At 50.4% G+C, this 10,799-nt stretch overlaps 1 protein-coding gene across 1 annotated transcript in view; it reads right to left on the reverse strand.

Annotated features, from left to right (window-relative positions):
- OTUD7B (OTU deubiquitinase 7B) overlaps positions 1 to 10,545 on the reverse strand; it is an 18,567-nt gene extending 8,022 nt beyond the window's left edge. The window contains 4 exon segments of the mRNA XM_010294744.1: positions 557 to 658; positions 5,732 to 5,947; positions 6,139 to 6,309; positions 10,473 to 10,545. Coding sequence (XP_010293046.1) covers positions 557 to 658; positions 5,732 to 5,947; positions 6,139 to 6,309; positions 10,473 to 10,545 — 562 coding nt within the window.
- Positions 10,546 to 10,799: the final 254 nt, after the last annotated feature.

Genomic DNA, 10,799 nt, shown 5'->3' on the forward strand with positions numbered 1-10,799 from the left:
GCTCCGTCGACCTGCTGAGGTCCTCCAACCTGCCACGAGCCAGGGGAAGCGGGTGAACCGGGAAACAGAGGCAGAGAAATGCAAGTTTCTCAATCTAAACAAACAAAATCCGGGTTCAAAGCCTGCATTTTCCACCTGCAGCGAGTTTTCATGCAGCTAAATGGAAATGCTGCCGCCTCCGCTTTCAACTCTAAAGCATCTCACAGATGCAGCAAAATACTTGTTCACAAAAATCACACGTTCCTTTACATCAACATCCGATGGGAAAACGAGACCGGGTTAAACAAGACTGTGGTTTCACTGTGTCTGAAATACAAACACGAAGGAAAGGCACAACCCTGCTGATTTAAAGCGTCTGGAAACCTTGGAAAATTTACTACTTGACAAGATGAAGTCAAACCCGGACTCCTGAAACTTCAACGCACAAGAGGAGGGAAGGGGTGGCTCTGTTGTTTCATATTTCCTTCAGAAATAGAGGGAAACTCGCCAAGCGGACGGGGTCTGAAGCGAAGCGCTTTGTTATTTCGCCTGCCGTGGATTAAAGCCAAGCTCTTACCCAGGGAGGCGGCGTGGAGGAGGCAGTTCCCGTCACCGGTGGTGGCCAGGGGAAGCAGCCTTTGGCAGCTGGGATCCACGTTCGCCCACCAGTTCAGCCGACCTGTGGGAATGAATATTTCAGAGCGGGAAAACGGGGCCCAGTTACACCGCGTGGGACCAGCGTCTGCGCTCATCCCCTCGAAAAAACGCCGTCGGGGATGGAAACCCCGAAATTTGCAGGGGGAACAGCCAAAGAGATGAGCAGTTACAGACCCAGCCCGCGGCTGGAAGAAGGAAGGGGTCAAGACGGTAATAAAGCAACAAAAAAGGGAGACCGGAGCTGCAAAACTTCGTGGGGAACGGCCAGGCTGAACTTAAAGTCACACAAATGAGAATTAATTAGAAATAGAAGCCAGCCCAGCCAGCACTTTAACCCAGACCAGTGCTCTCCTCCTATCCGTTTCTCCCCGCCCCACTACTTATTTCAAAACCCCCAAAACCATCAGGCTGAAAACCCCTCCCTAAGCGCCTGTGGCAAATGGCGCCCAACAACTCTTCCAGTCAATAACTGCTTTTTCCTTTCCTCTTGTACCCAAATCACTCCTATTTAAACCATCTCACGTCGGTTATTTTTCCCCTGCTCCGCTGGTTTTGGTACAACGCTCAGGAACTTTTACTGATCCCAGCAGCTTTGCCAATGCAAACCGACAGTGCTTCACGCCATTTAAAAATAGCAGCTTTTTGGTAATATAAGGCACTTGTAGTAAGTCAAGTCAAGAGCATCTAAAAATAGAAGCTGGGAAAAAAATTAAGGTACAGGCTGCAGTCGAGCACAGCGCGGCTGGAGGTTAAGCATTCGTCAAGGATACGAAGTTGGGCTGAATTAGGACTTTGAACTTACGACCCAGCCTGCTACGCCCTCAAAACCAGGCGTTGCCTCCCTCGGCTGCGACTTTTTCCGGCAGCTTTCCTGCAGCGGATCCCATGCAACAGGCGGGTTTTTGGCTGGCAGACGCTGTTCAGGCTTCCAACAGGTTGCATTTAAATTGCTCGTGGAGAAAACCGACCCTTTCCTGGCGTTTCTAACGAACCTCTCCCTGCTCCCAAGCACGGTCCCTGCCAGGGACCCCGGCTCTCAAACACAGGATTTCTTGAAATTGTTTGCACAACCTCAGCAACAGCAGCTGTACGAGAGCTAAATACAGAAAACTTGTTTTTAAACACCGATAAACACAGGAAAACAAAAAGGCAGAGCTAACTGCAACGCCAGGCTGGTAATTTCTTTTCTCGGCGTCGGGAAAGGAACCCGTTGGAGCTGAAAAGTGTTTGAGTACACAGCCTCGGGACAATAGCTCCGCTCGGAAAAGCCGGCTATTTTCCCTCAATATAGCTCCTGGCACGGCAAAGTCGCAAGCCTGCGCCAAGTGGCATGGGGCCAGAGGAGCAAACCAAGCAGCAAAACAGCATCTCGCAAAAGCCAACCAAAATGTAACGCTACTGTGGGCAGTGCTGAGTTGCCTTATTTTTTAATTTTTTAATTTTTTAATTTTTTTAAAAATCCATTTCATGTTGCTCCTGGAGAATTTGCTGCTCTTTTTGACGGCCGGGGCAGCTCAGGGGCGTTCGCATCTCTGGTCGGCACTTCGGAGGTTGTGCAACCTCTCGTCGAGGCGAGTCGGGTCCGATTCGGAGGGGACACACCTTCAGGAGGCATTTCTATTTGCAGCGTGCGGTCACGCCGTGCCGCGCACATCCCTGGCAAGGCAGGCCGAGCAATTTGTACAGATTTCCAGTTACGCAAGAGAAGTCATCTCAAAAGAAACTGCATTCCCCAAACCCTGCTCCGAATGTTTTTGCTCCTATCAAGGCGGCGGAAAGGCCAAGAGGTCCCCTGGAAGTATTTTAAACAACATATTTCTCCGCACGTGGTTATTAGGAGCAAACCCTGAAAGCTCCGGGAGAAAAATAACTGGATTCACGAGCACGAGGGATCCTCCCACAATCATCGCCTGAGCGGCGAGGTCGGCGACAGCTCTTCTGAAGAAGTCCACCGGCACCAGGAGGCTTCCTCTGCATCCAGCACCGTGACCTTTACGGGGACCGGGTTCACCCCGCAGCCGGTTTTGCTACAGACCGTCTGTTCGCCCCAGCAAAGATCAGGAACCCGCGCGCAAAGGCGTACGTTTGGTAAAATACCGGCGTTTCTTCTAACAGGAATCACCTAAAACAGGTCACGGCGACAGGAAGGAATGAAGACGGGGCTCCTCCCAGCCCTAAGAAGATGAGGATTGACTCACTGAGAAGCCAAACGGCTCCCCTAAGGCTACCGGGGAACCCAGCGCTGTAATTAAAGGCCGTCCTCCCTGCGTGACGAAGGTAGCGTTCCCAGGGGCCCCTCGGCCTCGTGCTCCTCGGGCTGATGCGACAGATCCAACGCGAACAGCCGCCAAAATCTGTGCGGCGACTACAGACCGCCGGGGTTTTTCCCCCCGCCGCTGGGCCACCGGTGGAGGTGAAGGAGCAGAACCACCACCTACAAGCAGGCTAAAAAAGAGAGACCAGGAAAGGAGAGCGCCCAGAAAAAGCGGCATCTGTGCTGAAGCGAGCGCTTTTCATGTACCTAAAGCAAGGTAATTCACCTGTAGTCTCCTTGTCTGATCTGGAGCCCATCTCTTTGACGAAAACCATACCTGCAGAAAACATTTTGGTTCGGGATCTGGCAGCAACAAGAGCATTTACACATCGGTAGCTACTTTCTCCCACGTTTCGGGAATCGAAGGCTTCCAGCCATCCCTGCTATCGCTCCGCCTGCCGAAACGATGCAACCCACGGCAGCGCGCATCTCGCCGAGAGCTCGGCCGTCCTCGTCCCGGCTGTCGGGGACCTCCCTCCGCAGCACAGGCTCAGCCTCCCGGTCTCGCTGCCGAGGATGACAGCGGAGGGGCCGAAGGCATCGCGGCAGGGGTGCCGAGCTGCGGGCAGCGGTCTGGCAGAGCCCAGCACCCAACCTCTGAGACGGCTTCACTTGCCTTTTGAAGGAAGGTGGACCCAGACGTGAGCTCGTCTCTCCTGCCAAGGGAACCAGTCCGGCCAATGACTTACGGGCAAAAATATTTGCAAGTCGGATGCCAGGTAGGGAAGACGGAGCAGGGTACGTGTACACACATGCCTCTGCTCACGCACGGGCTAAATCCGGACTGAAAAGCTTCCCAAAAGTTGGGTGATGCATTACCAAGGCACCCATTTCTTTGATTGCCCGCTCGGAGACGCGGGATATTTATGCACCAAGAATGAGGAACCTGTTTGCCCTTCCTTCAACGCTGTTCCCGCAGCGAAGCAAGTGCGCTTATCTCTTAGCTCAGCGGTTTTTAATAGTCCACCTACAGAGGTTTATTAAATATTAGTCTGAAGTGCGAAGCAGGAGGTTTCCTGCCAATGCGCTGGGGGACTTCTGAAGGCGTGCTTGGCACCGTGTCCCTGACCCCAGGGAGCAAGCCTGACCTCGGAGCCAAGGCAAAGCCATCAAACCCAGGGGTTTCTTCCAATCCTTCCCAATTTTTTTTAATTTTTTTTTTCTTTTTTTAATAGCCTTGTGCGAGGCACCACCGACTGCTCCTCCATGTGCGCAACGAGAAGAACACTCCGCGTCTTCAAAATACAGGGCAAGGCTTAATCCATTGCAGTTTGTAACAAAGAAGGCTAGGGTTGCGGCAGGGGCCAAATTTCCAGCTGCACCAAGACCTTCTCATACGACTCTGAGCATGCAAAAAGCTTTCCAAGAGGATGTCATCACAATTTACAGCCACTTTAAAGCACGCTTACTCTGCCACAGTGGTGTAAAGGGATCTCTGGATAGAAGAGGAGTATCATTTATATTATATTATATTTATACTTATATCGTAGAACATTTATTGGTCTATAAAATACTTGTTTAATCCCCTAAGGACAGCACGTACTAAATTAATAACAGGAGTCACCGCAGATCACAGCGCCGCGCTCAAAACCCTACTTCGAATTAAACTTGGAATACTTTATATATGCAGTACAGCCCTTTAATAAACACCCATTTACAACAAACCCACACACATAATGCAGATACACTTTAGCCTTCAAAAGGCACTTGCTAAAAATCAATTACTTAACGTTAACACTGCCTCAGCGCGCCGGGAAGCATCCCCAGCAAGCGGATGAAAACGCCCAGCCACCTCTAGTTCCCTCGCCCCGAGTTTGCGCTGAAACGCAGCGACCCAATACCCCCCGGCTCCGCTCAGATGTAGGTCGGTTATGTTTTATTTTCCTTAGACGCGACAGCTTCACCGTCGACGAACAGCAAAGCCGCTGTAACGAGATCGCTCGGATCAAGTGTTCATTTCCAAAACATGAGAATATTTATTACAGGAACACTTGAGCAGGAGAGGGCTAAAATCTGACATTAAGAACATACGTTATCTCGGAAGGAATCGTTTCTAGGGACGCACATCGGTGACAGCAGCCAGGGAGAGGTGAAAAGGCACCCGAGATCTCGCCCGGTGTCCTTCTGCCCCCAGCCCCATCCTAAGCGTAAGCTGTCCCGGTAACGTGTGTTAGGTTTTCTCCGCCAGCACGGAGGTCCTGGTCATTCACTGGCTAACCCTTATTTACAGATGACCGAGCAACTATTCAGGAGGAAAACAGCGGGCTGGAAAACAAATCCATCTGCGCTCCTAAGGTGGGTGCACCCCAGGCAAACAAAGCCAGCAGAGGAGCCTTCCTGCGTCGAAGCAGCAGATAAAATGCATCAATCTAAAACGTTTGTAATCGCTTCCAGTATTTGTCAGCGGTGACGAGCTACTGTTTGCGTTATGCAGGAATTTCTTTTTCCCTCTTCTCTCAGTAAGGCTGGCGGGATGGTGCAGGGCAGAGGGGAGCTCAGGGGGTGAGACAATGCGACTCTTTTTTGCGTGTTACCATTCAGCTGCATCAGCAATGACGACATCCGCAATTTATTTACATTCAGTGTCTGCAGGCAAAGCGAAGCAGACTCTTACTCAACTCTTGCACCACGCTACAAAAAGGGATGAAATAACACCTATCAGATATGCCTCCTTGCAACAGGCTCGCTTCTCTGCGGCCTCAGGCTCGTTCCCGTTGGTACCGCCGCAAAATGGCCACCGCCACACTGTATTAGCATTAATAAAAAAAAAAAGGCACTTACCAGCCTGCTCCAGTGCCACCAGCATCGACTGCTCGATGAGGTCTCGCTCGATGAAGCTGCGGAAGTCCTCGGTGTACACGGTGAGGTCAGGCAGCTGGAAGGTGCAGATGGGCATCTCCAGCAGATGTTCGCTGCTGCCGTTGCTGGAGACGTGGGACCGGGCCAGGGAGACGATGGTCGAGCTGGCGTGGGAAATGCCTCGAGACAGGCGTTTTTCTGGGAATAAAAGGAAGATTGAAAAAACACCCAAATGGTGCAGAAGCAGCAAACCTTACAGAAGCAATTATTAAATCGCTGCCTTCAGCTAGTAATTTTTGGCTGCAAGCGGACGAATTGCTCCAGCATGTAAATATTTCAGGCACCAGAAGGAAGATTTAAGCGATCTGTATCATTTTTGGGGCACTGACCTTGCACAATGTCATCCTGTCGCTGAAGCGGCGGTCGCCCGGGACGGGCTGCCTCTTTCTCGGGGGGTTTATAGTTGCGTCCTTCGTTGAAGGAATGGGGTAGGTTGCCAGCATGCACTTGCCTTAGCTGTTCGAAGTCGCTCAGGGCTGCGCTCAGGTCCCAGTTCTTGCCTGGATGGGAAGGTATCGATAGTGGTCACCACCACACGAGAAAGAAACCAAGTCAGTTCCCAAAACATCCACGCTAGAAACTAGTAACAGTGGAGTTTATCATGAAGCATGAAGGCCGTCTAGCAGAGACAGGGAGGAAAGCGGGGTGCAGCACCGCTCGTTCAGCTGGTCGCTCTATTTCTGTCCAGGATTTGCGTTTCTAGGAGAGAAATAACCATGAACCTGAAGTGCCCAGAAAGCGCTGGCTCTACTGCCATAGGTTATATAGATGGTTTAGCCCTCGTGTGTGCAGAGGCACGTCCAGAGCTTAGAGGGAGCTACGGCTCTTGGCTCCTGGACATCCGCAAGACCTAAACAAAGGTCCAAAGATCTCAAATTTTCGTAGTATTGCAGAATACTTTGGGTTGGAAGGGATTGTTTCCAGGGATTGGGCACCTACCACCTCTCTGGGCAACCTATGCCAGCGTCTTGCCACCCTCATCATAAAAAATTTCTTGCTTAGATCTAGTCCGAGAGAGTAATTTTGCCAGAACAAGAGTCCCGGGTGTAAAATGAAGAAGGGCAGGGTCACCATAACAGCATACACTGAGCACAGAGTATGGGACTGGAATAAAATAAATGTAATTTTGCCCTCAGGAAAGGGAAATGGAAGGCCAGGCTGCGTCACGTCCACCAACATCTATATAAACCCAATGGCAAATCGCTTCAGGTCACACCGAGCACTTTGTTTTGTAACTCTGCAACTGCCGTGAAACAATCCATCCCGGTGCCGGCACCACTTCTTTGCTGACAAAGTTAACGGCCCCCGGCAATCTTTACCCCACTGCAGGATAAGGCTCGAGCGAAAACAGGCAACTTTAAAAGCCGATGATTTGTGATAAGACTTGTTTAAGAGACAGCCACCCAATTCTTTTCGAGCTGACGTCCAAAATACAGAAGCAAGCAGGGTGCCAGCCGGGCTAGGCGGTATCCAGAAGACTTTTCAGCAGGCTCGTGTCATTACTGGCCAGATAAATTATTCAGCAAAACAGCCTGGACTTTGCGGAGTTGAGTGAATCCTTAAAGCAGTTCCATCTCCTTTTAACACTACCCAGCAAGCTGCAAGAACATAATACACGTTAATAGGCTGATGTCTTTCCGTATGCAATAAATCGACCTTTTAGAAGCCACTGTCTTCCCAGGGCAAGAATACATGGCCAAAAAAAAAAAAAAAAATCTACCATATGGCTTACATTTGGGAAAAAAATTGTGATTTTTAAGAACACTGTTAATCTAGGCTCTTAAACGAGCAAGGTAGCAGACACCGTAGAAAGCAAGCCAGCTTTATATATAGTAACGCCGCTACAGGAAAGATATATAACCCGCCAATTGGTTTATATGATAGCTCGTGGACAATAAAAGAAGTCATTATGTCTAATTCCCTAAAGGAAACACGCTTCTCGAGTATTTAAATTCTTTCGAGAGATGTAATTTGCAGCATTTAATGATTGACTCCAAACAGAAAGTTATTTTAAGGTTTACCTTTTGAGTCAAGAGGATTCTTTTTTTTTTTTTTTTTGGCCTTTTTTTGTTTGGGTTTAAAACAAAATAATGAATCAGTATCAAGGAATGAGAATGACCCACCAGATTAAAATTAAACTTGCTGTGGCATCACTATTTGCTTCAGTGTGTCGACAAGAGGAGGAGACACCAGCGACACCGACCCATTGCGGCTGATTTTCTCAGCCGGCTTCACCCACAGCCGCTTCAGAAATTTGAACTCCCCACCCCCAAAGCCCAAAACCAAACCACAAAACAAAAAACACCCAACCAAAAATACACAAGCCCTAAACTTTGGAAGCTCAATGCGAAACGACGGCAGCCAAAAGGACTCATAAATCCCAGTATTCACGAGGCAACCCAAGAGTTATCTCCAAGCACTTGGCAAGGGTGTGTTTGGGGGACTTGGCACCACGAGAGAGGCGGTTAGAGGCGTTTGGGGAGACTTTTGCACAAGGCAGGTTTTGCTGGTGATAAAAGGGAGGTTCCCTCCTCCGGCAGGGAAACCGGAGATCCCCGGGGACACCACGAGCCAGAAGTTCAATCACAGAGAGACCCTGAGCCCATCTTCCACGTGACGCTACAGCTCTCATTGAAATCGTCCCGTGTTCTGGCAACGAGCACAATCTAAAGAGTTTTCCCAATTAATACGTCCCCTTCTCCCCCCGTTCGTTAGCTGTGGGCGCGCTTGTCCGCTGCGATCCTTGCTGTCGAGGTGACAGGTTTCCAGCGGTGCTGGAGAGCAGAATGGTGGGAGACCATCACTCAGAAGACCTGTCGTTGCCACCGGACGATGAGTTTGCTTGACACGTGCAAGAAACTCAAAGCACAGACCACAACCATAACTTAAATTGCTCGTATCGCCCTCAAACTTCATGTCTGGATAATCTGCTTTATACAGCTATTTTATCTGACTGCTTTCACTAATAGCCACCCAAAAAAGAAAAACCTCTGTGTTTTCCTTCATTTCCACCCCTGGAGTTGTCAACTCCGCCGAGGCTGCAAGAGAAAGAGCAGCGACTCAGCGGCGTGTCATGAAAATGAGCCAAAACTACCGTTGTCAAAATAAATGAACCCATGCGCTGAGCGGGAGACGGAGAGTTTGAAGGAATATCTGCTTTAACCTTTTCTAGCGCAAGCCTAAGTATTTCTTCTGAAAGATAGTATTAGAAATCCTGCCATGAAAACAAAGCAACCTAAACCCAGAAACCAGAACATAAACACACCACAAAACCCACAACTTGCCAGACTTCCGCCGAGACGGCGCTCGGCTGTAAAAATTAAAGGCTGAAGCCCTGAACCCAACAAAGCTAATGGGAGTTTTGAAGAGGAAAAAGCTACGAATCGATGCTGCGAGCGCCGAGGAGAGCTAGAGCCAAGTAGGTGGAGCAAATTGCCTAAAGACACAGATTATAGCAACAATTTCAGGGCTTTGAATTCATTACTGCTAGAGCATCCGGAGCGGCAGCAGCCCGGGCGCCGGCGCGGACGCTGTAGGAGCAATCAGCTGGTCTTGGGTTCAAGCAAGAACAAAAATAACCCGCATTATACAAGAAAAGGGACGAGAGGAAGAAACGCAGCAAGCACGGTCTTGTGTTGTAATTACAGATCGGTTAATTACGTACAAACTGCCCTGCTTCACACGCGCTGTTTCTGTCCTCCAGCATTACAGCACATGCTGGTATTTACTCACCATCCTTTCGGCGACATTAAGCCAAAGGTGATGCTTGCGAGCAAGTTTACAGCCCCAAAATTAAGACCCGGTATCCTTTCTCCCCCCAGAAATTTACCTGCTGCCTTCAACTAAACAAGATCGCGAACAAGCAACTTCTCCGTTTTGCGGAGTTTGAAAAAGCCAACGTTATGCTATAGTTTAGGGCAAATATACATGCGCTTTTAAGTACGTAGAGCACTGAGAAGCTGCCGGCACGGCGTGCCGAGGCTCTCGAGGGCCGGCGTGCCCGTTTCAAAGCAAACTGCTGGAACGCAGATGATGCTCGCGTTCGACTCCCGAGCATCTCGGCGCCCTCCATCACCTCGAACCGCCCGATCCTGGTCGGTAGGCAGCCTCCTGCGCCGGGCGTGAACAGGGCTCTGAGGGGATGCTCTGCCAGGAGAGGTCACTGGCACCGACACAACAGCAATTTAGATCAGCATAATCAAACCACCTTCACAAGCAGAACAAGATACACCAGTAACAGCACGGTTTTGCCTGCGTAATTACCCCTATGTTGCTTCCAAAACACGGGCAGCCTGCACCTCGTGCTATTCCTTCAACCCTTTTGAAGGCATTGCTGCTACAAAGAGAAAAAAAACCTTTCAGTTTTGCTGCTCGTGGCCAACAACATGCGTGGAGAGGACGAGGGAAGGGAAACCGCGCGCCCGGCTGACGCGTTCTCCTTCCGAACGTTTGAAATTCATCATCCGATGGACGCGTAACAAGAAACCAAGGCAGAATTCCACCAGCCGCGCCGAGGGCATGACTTTAGTATCTTCCAGCGCCGTGCTTGCCAGCCACCAGCCCCGGGGGTCTGGCCAGCACCTCCCTGCCCCTCTTGCAACCCCTTTTTTCCTACCAGCCCCTCAACAGCCACCGCCTTTTTTTAATTCCCAATTTTATTTACCTTCGAGGAGGTCTCTGGCCAGTCCGGGCTCTGCCCCTGTTGAACGAACAAAATCCGACAGAACGATGTCCATAGCCGAAGTCGTGCGCTCATGGATTCCTCCCGGCAGCTGGGGTCGGCGGCGCCCGGATCAGCTCCTCGGCATCAACCTAGGAACGAGACCAACAGCGCGCGCGGCTCGCGTTACAAGGTATAAAACAATCGGCCCGGCCAGGCAGCCTCCGGGCTGGCCGGGAACTATCCGATGGCAAGTGCCGAGGGGGAAAAATAAACCTCCCCCTCCCTAAAATTAATTGTGCTTTGGGACTGATGTTTAATTCCTCGATA

The sequence above is a fragment of the Phaethon lepturus genome, unplaced genomic scaffold, assembly GCF_000687285.1.
Source record: "Phaethon lepturus isolate BGI_N335 unplaced genomic scaffold, ASM68728v1 scaffold6299, whole genome shotgun sequence".
NCBI classification, from domain to species: Eukaryota; Metazoa; Chordata; class Aves; order Phaethontiformes; family Phaethontidae; genus Phaethon; species Phaethon lepturus.